The 15,852-nt window shown below is 43.2% G+C and overlaps 3 protein-coding genes across 3 annotated transcripts in view; all 3 read left to right on the top strand.

Annotated features, from left to right (window-relative positions):
• Window positions 1-2,088: 2,088 nt before the first annotated feature.
• Window positions 2,089-5,400, top strand: kiss1rb (KISS1 receptor b). Its single transcript, XM_031571062.1, is given in 5 exon segments — window positions 2,089-2,220; window positions 2,694-2,829; window positions 3,153-3,391; window positions 3,863-3,965; window positions 3,968-5,400. Coding segments are annotated over 5 exon segments (762 nt in total). The 5' UTR covers window positions 2,089-2,190; the 3' UTR covers window positions 4,222-5,400.
• An 82-nt stretch (window positions 5,401-5,482) lies between these two features.
• Window positions 5,483-11,495, top strand: psat1 (phosphoserine aminotransferase 1). Its single transcript, XM_031571061.2, has 9 exons — window positions 5,483-5,675; window positions 6,646-6,706; window positions 7,285-7,354; window positions 7,887-8,092; window positions 9,276-9,448; window positions 9,803-9,972; window positions 10,248-10,376; window positions 10,702-10,839; window positions 11,069-11,495. Exons 1-9 carry the CDS (start codon window positions 5,619-5,621, stop codon window positions 11,175-11,177), a joined length of 1,113 nt encoding a protein of 370 aa, XP_031426921.1. The 5' UTR covers window positions 5,483-5,618; the 3' UTR covers window positions 11,178-11,495.
• A 1,306-nt stretch (window positions 11,496-12,801) lies between these two features.
• The window catches only part of rasef (RAS and EF-hand domain containing), a 21,094-nt gene continuing 18,043 nt past the window's right edge, over window positions 12,802-15,852 (top strand). Inside the window, exon 1 of the mRNA XM_031571060.2 lies at window positions 12,802-13,461. Within this exon, the coding sequence (XP_031426920.1) occupies window positions 13,136-13,461 (326 nt within the window). The 5' untranslated portion in view covers window positions 12,802-13,135. The remainder of the gene's footprint in view (window positions 13,462-15,852) is intronic.

Raw genomic sequence — 15,852 nt, 5'->3', positions numbered from 1 at the left:
ATTGCGTTAGCCGACTTCCGTTTTCTATAAGAAGCAACAAAGATAAATTGACAAAGTCCGATGATCTTTGAATTGTTGATGTGTTTTAAAATACTGTTTCGTATTTTTTTTTTCACATTTCTCTGATGTGCACTATATATATGTGGGTTACTAAAAAAGTTGTACTAATAACTAATGCGCCTAAATTGTAGTAAGCTATTGATTTTATTGATTGACAGGCAACAGTCAGATTTCATCCAGGGGAAAAAATGCATGGTGTAAAGACGAATTTCTTCGAGTCATGCCGAAGGGTGTTTCCAGTTTGATACATGAAAGATGGCGTGTCGTCTTGCAGCCCATTTTAATATTTATTTAATTTTTTTTTTTTTTTAATTAAAAAGTACAGTTTAGAACATTACCAGGCAGAATGTCTTGGAGTTATCTGTTCAGTTTTTACTTATTGTCTAAAAACACTACATTAAAAAAAAAAAAAGTTTCCAGATCACTATGTCATGAAACACAGTGGCATCCAGTGGGAAATCTCATGGTGGCAATCTGCCTCAATTCTTCCAATCATCAAACCCTGTTTGGCATTTACCTTGTGCAGTAAAAAAAAAAGAAAAGGAAAACATGTATGAACACATAGATCAGCATTTGGTTTCCCACAACCCCCAGTAATTATTAGCCATACTTTGGCAAACACTTCTTGGCATAGTCATGTCTTTCTCTCTTTCTCACACGCGCACTCGCTCACTCTCTGTCACACATGTACACACACACAAGCACACATACACATACACTCACCCAGACATATACACACACTCACCCAGACCTATACACACACTCCTCCTCCATGTTCCTGTCACTAACCCTCTCCCCCAGTGCAGTCGGCTGGTGACTAGATAAGACAGAGCATCGATGGCACTTCATTGAGCAGTGAGAGACACCTGGATGAGTTTAACTGGACACACCAACTAGGTAAAACAATCCTATGCTTAACATGTGACTTTACAAAGATACTGAGAGGGTTTGTTGAACAGTCGTGTTGGGAAGAGTGATCAGTTGTTAGGGGATGAAGTGTAGACTGAAATGAGTGCATGTGCAATTGGTAACCCTTTTAAAAAATAATAGTAATAATAAATAATATCATAATAGTGGGTCAGTTGATGTGTGTAGATTAATATCATAATTACCTGGTTTGATTGTCTTGGGTAGAACCATCCAGGTAAATGTTATCATTTGTAATAACTTTATTAGTTACATTTTTGAGGTGCTGCAAAAAGGTGCTGTAATTTACTTTGAAAGTGTCCAAGCAGAGAATATGGTTGAAATTTCAGTAGCCTGCTCAATGTCAGTGACTGTTTATAATACTATGTCAATAACATTATAGACCACAGAAGATTTAATTGTGCTCAGTGCTGTGTGGATGTGTGTGTGTGTGTGTGTGTGTGTGTGTGTGTGTGTGTGTGTGTGTGTGTGTGTGTGTGTGTGTGTGTGTGGTGTGTGTGTGGTGTGTGTGTGTGTGGTGTAGCATTTATGGCTGAAAGCTTGAAGGTCATCAGTACGACTGCAGCACTGTGCGCCAGTGGAGATGAGGGCACAGGGTGTGACGACCCCCCCTTGCGCCCTCCTTTGTTGGTGGACGCCTGGTTGGTGCCCCTGCTCTTTGCTCTCATCATGCTCCTCGGACTTCTGGGTAACACCCTTGTCATCTATGTAGTCGCTAAGCAACAACAGATGAAGACGGTCACCAATATTTACATAGGTACAGCCCTCAGAGACACTAATGGATAATGTATTCCTCTCTACACTTTTGTTGCTGTGACATACAGGCTGACTTAATCATCGATACTAATTCTTGGTAGATTCTTAAAAAAATCTGATCAGTGCTCAGGAAAACAAACTCTGAACGTAGACATGATGATATCCATAGTGTTTGCAGTGTTTGGTGAAGCCCTCTCTTCTTTTAAGGCTGTTTTAGCAAGCAGAAACATATTGTTGTGGGTTGTGTAAGCCTTGTTTGATTTCACTGCAATATTTTTTACAATTGATTTCTATTTCATGCATATTTCTGGGTGCAGATTCTCATGTTTGCCCTGTTCTGTTTTGGTTGTAGTGAATCTGGCCACAACAGACATCCTCTTCCTAGTGTGTTGTGTGCCCTTCACAGCCACCCTCTACCCTCTGCCCAGCTGGGTGTTTGGAGACTTCATGTGTCGACTGGTCAGCTATCTGCAGCAGGTCAGCCCAACCTTTTCACTCCTCCACTCCAGTATGTCAAATTTACTCGCTCCTTTATCTCTTAACCAGTCCAAGCATCTGCAGTTTAGGGGATGGTTTATGGTATGGGTCATGTATGTTATGTAGACACATTATCACATGCAAACAACATGCATACATACGTGTGAGGATGGTTTATGGTATGCGTCATGCATGTTATGTAGACACATTATCACATACAAACAACATGCATACATACGTGTGAGGATGGTTTATGGTATGCGTCATGTATGTTATGTAGACACATTATCACATGCAAACAACATGCATACATACGTGTGAGGATGGTTTATGGTATGCTTCATGTCTGTTATGTAGACACATTATCACATGCAAACAACATGCATACATACGTGTGAGGATGGTTTATGGTATGTGTCATGTATGTTATGTTGACACATTATCACATACAAACATACATGCGTGTCTGACAGGTGACAGCTCAGGCGACCTGCATCACTCTGTCTGCGATGAGTGTGGATCGCTTTTATGTGACAGTGTACCCCCTGCAGTCCCTCCACCACAGGACACCACAGTTAGCTATGGCTGTCAGCATCTCTATTTGGATAGGTAAGCAAGTGTACATACACACTCCCTCTCTCTCTCTCTCTCTCTCTCACACATATGCAAATATAGAACTACTTCTAGACTTCCTACCATGATGAAATAAGAAGGGTTTATCCAGTGTTAAAGGGCTCTGTAAAGCTCTGGAGGCTCTGTAAAGCGCCTTGAGACAATACATTTTTTTGGCGCTATATAAATAAAATTGAATTGAATTGAATTGAATTGAACTGAACTGAATTGAATTGAATTGAATTGAATTGAATTTAATTAATTGAATAAAATTGAATTGAATTGTTATGTAGTGATGTAATCATCTGCTGCGGCGTCAGGTTCCCTGCTGCTGTCTGTGCCGGTGGCGGTGTACCAGCGGCTGGAGCCGGGCTACTGGTTCGGCCCGCAGACGTACTGCACCGAAGCCTTCCCATCGCCAGGCCTCCACAGGGCCTTCATCCTCTACGCCTTCCTGGCCGTCTACATGCTGCCGCTGCTAACCATCTGTTTGTGCTACGCCTGCATGCTGAAACGCATGGGCCGCCCCAGCGTGGAGCCTACTGACCACAACTACCAGGTGTTAGCAACTATCAGTTTCAAGCATCAGTCTATTTATCAGCAGCAGCAGCAACAGCCATCAGTATCATGGTCATCTTTTTTCAACCACCATGAAAATGGCTTTCATCTTTGGTGTGTGCTGTGATATGTAGCTGGAACCTTTGTAATTGTGACCCACATTTGATTAATGTGTAGAGTCTATAGATAGCAAGGAATATGTCCAATATGTGCTGGTGTCTTATTTTTGGCGTAAATGTACTGTATGTGTTCAGGGTCCAGGCACACAGAAGTGGTAAGTTTTTAAGACCCCCATATGGGGAGTTGTAAGTTCTTAAGTCCTTAAGTTCTTAAATGTGTGTGTGTGTGTCTCTCTGTGTGTGTGTGTGTGTGTGTGTGTGTCTGTCTGTGTGTGTGTCTGTCTGTGTGTGTGTGTGTGTGTGTGTGTGTGTGTGTGTGTGTGTGTGTGTATGTGTGCATATGTTTATTTCAGGTTCATGTGCAGTACGAGCACTCCGAGGCGGTGCGTTCGCGGGTCTCCCGTATGGTGGTGGTGATGGTGCTGCTCTTCACCATGTGCTGGGGGCCCATCCAAGTGCTGTGCTCCTGCAGTCTCTACACCCGGCTGCCCCCCTACGCAGCTACACCCTCTACAAGCTCAAGATCTGGGCCCACTGCATGTCTTACGCCAGCTCTGCCCTCAACCCGCTCCTCTACGCCTTCATGGGGGCCAACTTCAGACGGGCTTTCAGAGACGCCTTCCCTGCTGCGTTCAAACGAGCACGCCGGCAGACACAGCCACTCACCGACCCCACACACACTGAGCTGAACTTTCTTTCATCTGGACCCTGAGACTGTCTCTCACACTGTCCCTCTCCGCTGCAGACCAGTGGCTTCATCTATATGTCTGCTCCCCTAGATCAAAGGCGCGATTTTGTGAAATGTGGGACATGTTGAGATGTTAAATGCACACTGAACACACACTTTCTGAGACGTACTCACGGACTAAGCGTGCGAAAGACTACAGAGCCCTTCGGCAGAGTCTCTAATCAGAGGCTCACTTTTGCCGTGTGACCTTTTCTCTTTCTGTGGTGCACGTGTCTTTGTTGGCTCCCGACTGTTTCACAGAGTGCGTTTATTGGTCATGTGCTACCTCATGTAGACCATCCACTCTGTACTTAAATCACATGAACCACATCATGGTTTCTGGCGAAAGAGAGAGCTGGATTCAAACAAGCTGAAATGTCATCATCCTGTATTTCTGGCCTATCCCTGTATTTTTAAATGTTCAAATTCAAAAGAAGATTTATTTCCATTACCATAACGTTCTGCATCTATCTGGCTTATTGACATGATATTGTGGAGATGGATTGCCAGGACACATTAAGACTTGCAGTGTTGTGTAGGTGGCTTTCAAATAACAATTAATGGTTAAAATATATCAATGAATTGTTACAATGAAATGTTATGTATCCAAAGATGTCGTTTAATCTGATTATTTTTACTTACCAATGGATTGCTAATTCAATGATAAGACCTGTGATTTTAACTAAAGAAAATGTTTATATAGTTAGGACAGCTTACTAAATAACAGAATAATGTTGCTGCTCACAAAAGTGACTGTGGACTTGCTGCATACAAAAGAGGATATTGACTTGTTTTAATATTGACATGTGATAACAGTCATATAGCCCTTTAGGATATTTCAGTTCAGGTCCGGTGCAATACAATGTATTTGTGGGATGGTAGTGAAAATGTGTGCGCGCTGTGAGCGTATCCATGCGAAGAATAGGCTAGTATCCTAGTAACCACTGGTTGCTTCGAGTTTCTCCAAATGTGTTTTATCTTCATATCTCAACATCATGTAAACGTAGTCTATCCTATGATCTCATTAACAATTATTTGTTTCATGTAGCCTAACTTTTCCACACACTAATACTAGAGAATTTCTAATATGCGTAGACGGGCTCTGCTAATACTCTGAATGATCACGTTCTAGTGGCGTGAAGGCTGAAGCCAATCATATGCTGTAAAATCCCTGCTATCCAATCAAAAGTTCGATACAAAGCTTGGCTTATCCACACGACCAATCACAGAACTATAAGGAATATGTTTTGTTAGAGAGGAGTCGGAGCATGCATGAAATTCATTGAACCGAACATCGAGGATCTTAGAAAGTAGGGCACACCGGTCGGTTTGCTGGTCCAGTTGGAAGCACTTTGCCTTTGGTTAAACATAACTTGGAAATCATGGAAAACAAGCAAACTATCAACTTTGGAGCAGGACCTGCAAAACTGCCACAGTCTGTAAGTTCTCAAGTGAATAGCCTACATTATTGAATTGTTGAAATGTGATGATGCAAATAAGATGATGGTATGTATATGTATTATAAAAAAACATGAAAAGATTTGTATTTTCATTATTGGACGAAGTGACAGTTATGTACTCGTGCAGATATTTTCAAATCGAAAACTTGCTGTCTGACATGAGACCGAGATGCATCATGCGTTAGCAATATTCTGACAATCTGCATTCATGAAACAGTGTTACAGTAAGAAGCCTACTGCTGGACAGTTTAGCAATTTAGCTAAAAGTGTGTTGTATTCGCATTCATGTCGAGAGAAGTTGTATCGTTTCTTCCCATATATCTATATATGTCTTTGGGAAGAAACGATACGGTTTGGTTTCTGCCGACAACCTGGTAGTAAATTGCATCATCCCTTCATTTTCTCCCCTAAAAAAATCCCACGTCGTACTTCTGTTCTTTGAACACGAGAGGGCGCTCCATTCCTCTCTCCGCAGTGATTTCTCTGACGCAGCATAATTTCGTATTATCTCTCAGTTCAGATGTCAAATGATATTGTGGCCTATTTGGAGCGCAAATGATTAGATTCAAATTCGATATTTCGAATAGCTGCCCTCCTGATGGATTTTTTTGTTGCAAATGCCTGACGCGTAGGTGGGCCTGTCACATGGCTGCAAGTAGTTTAAATACCGTTAATTAAATAACGTTGCTACCTGTATCGCATAATTTGCCATTCAGAGTATGTATGAGCGCTACCAACTTTGAAAGTTATAAACTGAGGGCGAAGCATTGGTCCAGGATTTCATATGTGAATATGAAGTCAAGTCAAATGTATTTATAAAGCACATTTAAAAACAACTCACGTTGACCAAAGTGCTGTACAATTAAATCACAATAAAATATCAAAACTAATAGATAACAGAAACAAAACAAAAAACGTAACCCACCTCCTCACTTGTTCTATTCTGCAGGTTTTGCTTCAAGCTCAGAAGGAGTTGACAAACTACAATGGCATTGGCATCAGTGTCCTGGGTGAGTGAAGGGCGACTTCATGGGGTTTGGTTTGAGTGATTCAGTGTCCTGGGTGAGTGAAGGGCTACTTCACGGGGTTTGGTTTGAGTGATTCAGTGTCCTGGGTGAGTGAAGGGCTACTTCATGGGGTTTGGTTTGAGTGATTCAGTGTCCTGGGTGAGTGAAGGGCTACTTCATGGGGTTTGGTTTGAGTGATTCAGTGTCCTGGGTGAATGAAGGGCTACTTCATGGGGTTTGGTTTGAGTGATTCAGTGTCCTGGGTGAGTGAAGGGCTACTTCATGGGGTTTGGTTTGAGTGATTCAGTGTCCTGGGTGAGTGAAGGGCTACTTCACGGGGTTTGGTTTGAGTGATTCAGTGTCCTGGGTGAGTGAAGGGCTACTTCATGGGGGTTGGTTTGAGTGATTCAGTGTCCTGGGTGAGTGAAGGGCTACTTCATGGGGTTTGGTTTGAGTGATTCAGTGTCCTGGGTGAGTGAAGGGCTACTTCATGGGGTTTGGTTTGAGTGTTCCGGAAGCCACCGGTGCAGCTTCATTAAGGGTCCCATGCGTAGCTTGACCCACATTGTCCTGTCTTTCAGAGATGAGCCACAGATCCGCAGATTTCACCAAGATTATCAACACCACTGAGAACCTGCTGAGGGAGCTCCTGTAAGTCTGCACGGTCCTACATGTTTGTTTATACTTTACGCAGAATGTGAAGAAGGGCTTTTTGCTGCATAGAAAAGAGGATATTGTCTTGTTTTAATATTGACATGTGATAACAGTCATCAGTTCAGGTCCTCAGATCTTAGTTGATCGAATCTGAAATTGAGAAGATGTTTGCCACATGTAAGTTAGCAAGGTTCTACACTCCTCTTCTCAGAGTACAGATCCATTGCAGTGCAGTGAAATGTCATTTTATCACTGAAGATATCCTATGAATAAAATAAATCCCTGATTCTGAGCCAGAGGCAAACATGTTGTCTATACTTTACACGAGGTGAAGAAGGGCTTTTTGCTGCATACAAAAGAGGATATTGTCTTGTTTTAATATTGACATGTGATAACAGTCATAGCCCTTTAGGATATTTGACATCAGTTCAGGTCGTCAGATCTTAGTTTATCGAATCTGAAATTGAGAGGCTGTTTGCCACATGTTCTTCTCATCAGTCTTGCCTTTCCTTTCCTGTCTTGTCTTCAGGAAGATCCCAGACAACTACAAAGTGCTTTTTTTGCAAGGGGGCGGGTCTGGCCAGTTCAGTGCCGTCCCTCTCAATCTGATTGGTCTGAAGGAGGAGAAGCGGGCCGACTACATTGTGACAGGAACTTGGTCGGCTAAAGCTGCCAAGGAGGCGGAGAAATATGGCAAGGTCAACGTGGTGCACCCCAAACTGGACTCCTACACCAGTGAGTGTGTGTGTGTGTGTGTGTGTGTGTGTGGTGCACCCCAAACTGGATTCTTACACCAGTGAGTGTGTGTGTGTGTGTGTGTGTGGTGCACCCCAAACTGGACCCTTATACCAGTGTGTGTGTGTGTGTGTGTGATGCACCCCAAACTGGACTCTTATACCAGTGAGTGTGTGTGTGTGTGTGATTCACCCCAAACTGGACTCTTATACCAGTGAGTGTGTGTGGTGCACCCCAAACTGGACTCTTACACCAGTGAGTGTGTGTGTGTGTGTTTGTAAGAGAGAGACTCCAAATTTCCTGTGAAGAAACCTTTAAATGCTTGCCTGTGTGTGTGCAGTGTCCTATGTGTTTCATACAAACCTTTTAGATCAAACTCTTTCACAATATTTTCTTTGATGTGGATTTCATGCGCAAGAGGAAGTTGTCCTCCTGTCGTGTTAGTACATGTTTTAGGATAAACATTTGGACTGCTACATTTCCCATAGCCGTAGCCGACCTTATTTATGACTTTCAGGGAGTGTGTGTGTGTGAGAGAGTTCATTCTTGGCTTATGTATCACAATGCCTTGTGGCAAATATCAGTCTCAGTTTTTTTCCCCTCCTGTATGAAATGTGAATGCCACTTTCAGTGTGACTGCAATGCACACAAACACACAGGCCTAGATTACACCAGTGTGTGTGTGTGTGTGTGTGACTGCAATGCACACAAACACACAGGCCTAGATATTTGAGTAAGACTTGGTTCTGCGTGTTTAAAAAGCATACGTAACTGATAATGGTGTCTTTCTCCTATGCCCTTTCAGCCATTTAGCATGCGTGTTAACCATGTGTAGGCTCTTATCCTCGACATGTATATGCTGCTTTGCATGAAAGCCTCCGCTTAATAATCCAATTTAAATTCAGACTCTAAAAGCAGGACTCGTTTTAACAAAGCATGAGCTTGAGTCTTTTCAAGTACGTTTCCTTCAAAACATGCTGCAGTGCACACGTGTGCAGTGGGCAATCTGTCCCCCAGAGTTAAGTGCCCTCTTGACTGTTTCTCCAGAGTGCGATGGCTGGGCGATAGACACTCTTTCCCCCCAGAGTTAAGTGCTCTCTTGACTGTTTCTCCAGAGAGCGGCGGCTGGGCGATAGACACTCTTTCCCCCCAGAGTTAAGTGCCCTCTTGCCTGTTTCTCCAGAGATCCCAGAGAGCGGCGGCTGGGCGGTGGACTCAAGCGCCTCCTACCTGTACTACTGCTGCAACGAGACGGTGCACGGCGTGGAGTTCAACTTCACCCCGGACCCCAAGGGGCCAGTGTTGGTCAGCGACATGTCCTCCAACTTCCTGTCCCGCCCCGTGGACGTGTCCAAGGTGAGGGGCAAGAGTGCGGACATGATCATTCATGACTTGATGCACTTGGTTGTTCAATGGCCTCCCACGTCTTAACTTGTCATTTCATTGATTTGAAGTGCTTTTACAGAGCTGGGATATAAACAAGGATACAGACCTTTAGAATTTGATTAGGGAAAAAAAAACATAGTTTTAGTAACCATAGTAACCAAACTTCCATTTTTTTTTAAACAGAACGCCCCTCAGCTTCAGATATCTACGGCTTGTATCATATCATATTTGTTATTAGTCATCAAGTGGGGATTTTTTTTGTTGTGTTAATCATCAGCTGTTTGAGGGTTCTTATTGTACTGAAATGTGTGTGTGTGTGTCCAGTTTGGGTTGATCTTTGCCGGTGCCCAGAAGAATGTGGGGTGTGCAGGTGTCACGGTGGTGATTGTACGGGAGGACCTCCTGGGAGCGGCGCTAAAGGAGTGTCCTATCGTCCTGGACTACCAGGTTCAGGCTGGGAACAGCTCCCTCTACAACACCCCACCCTGCTTCAGGTACCCGTACCCCTCAGCAGCAGCAGCCAATCACAGCACAGGGCCACAATGTCTTCTAACCAACCTCTACTATCCCTCTATAAACTGCAGTAATGCTGTAACCCTAGCAGTGGTTCCACTAGCCCTAAACAGCAAAATCTTAGAACAACTCATGAAAATATCAGTCAGTAGTAATGTAATGCGCACACACACACACATTCACATAATCCATGATCACCCATCTCCCCAATCCCAGTATCTACATTATGGGTCTGGTTCTATCTCCCCAATCCCAGTATCTACATTATGAGTCTGGTTCTGGAGTGGATCAAGAACAACGGTGGAACTGAAGCCATGGAACGTCTCAACATACAGAAATCCTCCCTCATCTATGACATCATTAGTGCCTCCAATGGCTTCTACACGTAAGTGACACAGATATTACCCAGAGTTCTTGCAAGCTTTCAACCAGTCCTCATGGTAACACCAAGCTTTCAACATGTCTGGTTACAAAATGTCCAAGAGTACTCACGCAGTTAACCTGACTGCTGCCTGTGTGTGTGTGTGTGTGTGTGTGTGTGTGTGTGTGTTTGTGTGTGTGTGTGTGTGTGTGTGTGTGTGTGTGTGTGTGTGTGTGTGTGTGTGTGTGTGTGTTTGTGTGTGTGTTTGTGTGTGTGTGTGTGTGTGTGTGTGTGTGTGTGTGTGTTCGTGTGTGTGTGTGTGTGTGTGTGTGTGTGTGTGTGAGACTAGGTGCCCTGTGGATCCAGACTGTCGCAGTCGGATGAATGTGCCGTTCCGCGTGGGCAGCAGCCAGGGTGATGATGCATTGGAGAAGAAGTTTCTGGATGGAGCTGCCAAGCTTGGCATGATCTCTCTTAAGGGACACAGGTACCTACCACAGATAACTGTGTGTGTGTGTGTGTGTGTGTGTGTGTGTGTGTGTGTGTGTGTGTGTGTGTTCTGATTAAATGGTTGGAGCTCTATGTTTCGAGTTTCCTCTCTCTTTTTTTTTAGTTTAATTTTTTTTTTCATTCCTTTTTTTCCCCCTTATTATTATTATTATTATTTAGCTTGTTCATTCTTTCACTCTTCTTCTCTCTTCTTCTCTCTGTCACAGGTCCGTCGGAGGCGTCCGTGCGTCCTTGTACAATGCTGTGACTGTGGAGGATGCACAGGCTCTTGCCAACTACATGAGTCGCTTCCTGAAGGAGCACCAGTCCGGATAGTCGTGCATCACTGCCAATCAGACGTCTTGTTTACTAATGGCCTATGCCACTGACCAATCATGAACCAGCTTGTTTACAGTTAGAACACTAACGTAAGATGTTACTAATAGCACTCTATGCTGTTAATGCAACTTTGTAATGCGCACATTCTGTGGGAGACCTCTGTCAAGCTTTTCAATCTCAGAGGCTGCCTTGGGAGTTGTAGTTTTTTTTGGAAATAGATCTGTGTCATGTTTGTGCCTTTAATGTATATAGATAAATCTTTTTATCTGTGTATGAAGTTTTATGTCCACATTCCATTAAAAGTCTTATTGTCAATTCAGTGTCCTGAAGTCTTCTTAAGAGGATCATCAGCAGTCTTGGTTGTGTTTGACATTCAAAAGCCTCCCGGATCAAACTAAGCTAAGTTTCCAGGCATTCCTTAAGATATCTGCGTAACTACTATTACAGAAGTCTCCACACTGGGGAAACTGCAACTGCAGCTGTCAGTCTACAGCATTCACACATTGTGTCACCTCAGAAACGCCCTACTATTGTCAGAACGTGTAAAAATAAGGACCTGTGTTGTTCTCCGACTTCATATTTAAAGCAGCAATAAGGAGTTATGTTCCAAAACTAGCAAGCTACCTACCTAAAAGGCATGCAAAAACCTTACAAACACCACCAACAGCCCAGTTGATACTGATAGAAGCTTGCAACACACTAACTGGTGTCTTTTGGCAGTATAGCTGGCAATGTCATGCTGTGAAAGCTTTTCTTTCATTTTTGCAGGGTGTTCCAGCCCGGTACCCAGAACTACATAGGGCATATTCTGGATGGCTAGTGGGAGAGACACAGGTGTTTATCTGTCCTTCACATGACCATATGCTATCAAAATGAATTTGAGAATGGTACCGAAACTAGTTGCCTATAAAACCATACCTCAAAAAGTGTCAAATTGTTGCATAGTGTTACTTTAAGTGGGTTCTCTTGTGATTCCCAGCTACAGGCTAAGATGAAGTCAGATGTGTATGTTTCATAAACCTTAATGACTGAAAGGAGTTCATTATGGACTATATTATGGCAGCCTACAGGCATACACAATGATTTTAGTTTTGTACGTATTGCGATGTTAGGCCAGTGCTATTACTGTGCTCTGGTTCTCATATTCCCTTATCTCCCCCACCAAACCTGTTCGGGAAAATGATCCCTTTGGCATTAAAACCTTCGTTGTAAATGGTTATTGAGAACTGTAGGTTTCTGCCTCTGTTCGCTTCAGGTGTTTTATTTCTTCACGGGGTTTCAGGTTATATCCTGGTCTCTTGTGGCTGGATTCGTTCGGAGTGTGGCCACAAATCATTTACTTCCTCAAGCTCAGAATGCCAGCAGCAGCCGTATGGCCGAAAAGGTGTTGATGTGTCCTCGTCAATAATGATTGTGATTATAGAGATCGGTTCTGATATTTTCCAAAGCAAAGTTTTTCTGAAGAGTTATTCTACAGTTAGATTAGCGCTGGAGAGAGGGATGTCACACTATACCACCTCACAGTAATAACAACCCCAAACAAAACACCTCTTCGCTATTTTCTTTGTTTAACCGTCTGCCTGACAGTCTGTGTGAGCACATCACTGGGAAACGGACGGACCGCAGTTTCAGCGGCGTAAGGCACCTTTAGGCAGACTTCAAGTCACTGGTGTTGATGTTTGTTTTTCAGATTAGAAGTAATTCGGCCACCCAGCACTGGACCGTCACCAACCTACTGTTTGCTCAGTGCTAGTTCACCAAGTTGGAACACTGGGAGGTGTCAGCACTTAAACTCTCTCACCGGTATACAAGGTGCATTCCTCTAGAGCGCGCAAATGGATGCCACGGCCTCAGGACACCAGCTGCCAACCGGTGAAACCATTTGGTTTGTGAAATAAATGGGATTTCAGAAGAGACCAAGACGTTTTATGTCTTTTCAAACTCAATGAATACAAATGGAGTACGATAACCAACACGAACGGCTTCTCTCGCTCTTTCACGCTTATGACGTTGATAACTCCGGGCGCATTGAAAAAGACGAGTTTTTACAGATCTGCTCCGAACTTCATGTCAAGTCCACGGAAACGGAGGCAATTTTCGCAAAGCTCGACACCGACCAGGACGGTACAATCAACTTGCAGGAGTTTCTGTGCGGATTTCAGCGGGTGTCAGATTTCCTGTCCGGTGAGAGTGGAGAGAACATGGAGAGTGATGAGAGCTTTTCTCCCGCTTGGGAGGCCTTCGAGACGCGATTGGGGGACCAGGCTAAGTATATTCCCAAGTGAGTACCACTGTCTAGAGAAAGCTTTATCCTCCTGGGAACTAAGACAAAAAATGTCATCCAATTTCTCTTTTCTTTGTGATCTCCTTTAAAAAATGTCAACTACAGAGGTTGGTTCGATAGAAATCAAAGCATATGGTCGTAGATGTAGATGTAGTTTCATCATTCTTATTTAACTTTGAAAGTTCTGCGCACCTACTGATTAACAGTTATTATCCATCGAAATCAATAATAATAAATAGGGGCTAATCAATAAGAATAAATAAGATATTGACACTTTCAATAATTTCTTTTTAGGATATTTGTTATATGTCTGCCCTTACTTGAACATGGGTTATTATGGTAACCATATTGCGTCAGGTGATACGGTGTTTGGTCAAACAAGTCAACAGTGAACCATATCACTTAGAATTTAATTGACATCAACGTTAATGTAGCTCATTTTATCTTGAAGACATTAAGCTTTAATCGGTACAGTTAGTATATCACACAAAGTCACGGTGTTCCAACCACCTTCATCTCAATGGTAGTGAGTTGCTCAGGTACTTCCAAGCTAAATTCACTGGTGGTATATGACTTGCACAAGGCTAGGAGAAGGAGGATCACTGTTACATTGTTATATCATGTCAGTGGATAGATTGGGTTCTGAAGCAAAACTCAGCAGCATATATTTGCTCACCATCCTCCTATCCGAACCCACACGCAGGCAATGAAACACAGAGAACAAAATGTGTGTGTGTGTGTGTGTGTGTGTGTGTGTGTGTGTGATGTGCTATATATATGAGGTCACAGAGCCTCAGGGTTGGCATAAGACTGGCCACCATTCGAAAACACATTAACAGCAGGGCATCCATTAGTGCGGCTAATCAATGTACCCAATATCTGCCTGATATGGGTGTGTGTGTGTGAGCGTGTGTGTGTGTGTGTGTGGTGTGTGTGTGTGTGTGAGCGTGTGTGTGTGTGTGTGTGTGTGTGTGTGTGTGTGTGTGTTGTGTGTGTGTGAGCGTGTGTGTGTGTGTGTGTGTGTGTGTGTGTGAGCGTGTGTGTGTGTGTGTCTGTGTGTGTGTGTGTGTGAGCGTGTGTGTGTGTGTGTGTGTGTGTGTGTGTGTGTGTGTGTGTGTGTGTGAGCGTGTGTGTGTGTGTGTCTGTGTGTGTGTGTGTGTGTGTGTGTGAGCGTGTGTGTGTGTGTGTGTGTGTGTGTGTGTGTGTGTGTGTGTGTGTATGTCACACTGCTGCTTCTTCTCTAAATCAGTGACAACAGCCTCAAGTAAGAACTAATCACACTAGAGCACACGCCCTCATGTAGGGGAAAACAGACTACGCTGCTGGCCTCAGAAGTTGGCTGTGAGTGTGAAAGGACGACTGAAGTATGATTAGGGGTTAAAGGTCGACCTTAAGGGTTTCCCCTGCTCTAGGTGATGAAGCAAGGAGATGTGGGCTTTAATTCATTCTACAGGTTTTGAATGAAGCTTAACTAAACTGAAACTAGACTGGAGATCACACATTTGATAACTAAAGCCAGTTCAGTTCAGTAAGGGAAGTGGGCTAACCCTGAAAAGCAAAATAATGTAGAATGTGCCGATTAGTGGTATAAAATGGATATATAACATATGACTAGATTACTGAGGTTGTTGGTGCTGAAGTCCACCACAGTATTTATCAATGAAGCATAAACAAGCACCTTAAAAAAGCTTTAAAAAGATGTGTTCTTTCAGCAGTCCAAGTGGAAAGTCAGCATTGTCAATGTTGTCATGGCATTGTCTAAAAAAAAAAAAAATGATGTCATGATGTATAAATTGATTTTGCTCATTTCTAATTCACCGTATCAAAAACACTGACACGATCAGAACTGAACAGACCTCTTCTGTCTTAACGCACTTGGCCTCATTTGGTTCAATCTTGTGACATAATCTACTTCGAAGCGGAGAGGATTCTAGCATGAGCATCTATAGTTCTGATATCAAATCCAAACTCTTTGCGTTGTGTGTGAGATATTTCCAATTAAGACCCTGGATATTGAACCATAAAATCAGTGAGACGACATGACTTAATGTACCCGACACAGAAAATGTATCCATATCATTGACACTGCCTATTTGTGTATTTTTTGACAATACAAATCAAATATTGATTTTTTTATTATATTAACTTTTTGGTCACACTCATGCCTGCTGGTCCTGCCTATGGACACCTTCAGTGTAATGTCTGTCCCCCAACGGCTTGTCTCTTGTCTCTTGTCCCTTGTCTCTTGTCTCTTGTCTTTTGTCTCTTGTCCCTTGTCCCTTGTCTCTTGTCTCTTGTCCCTTGTCTCTTGTCTTTTGTCTCTCGTCTCTCGTCTCTTGTCTCTCATCTCTTGTCCCTTGTCTTTTGTCCCTCGTCTCTTGTCTCTTG

The sequence above is a fragment of the Clupea harengus genome, chromosome 7 (genome assembly GCF_900700415.2).
Source record: "Clupea harengus chromosome 7, Ch_v2.0.2, whole genome shotgun sequence".
NCBI lineage: Eukaryota > Metazoa > Chordata > Actinopteri > Clupeiformes > Clupeidae > Clupea > Clupea harengus.
Note: the sequence above shows the minus strand (reverse complement) of the source record. Positions and strands in the feature narration are given on the sequence as shown.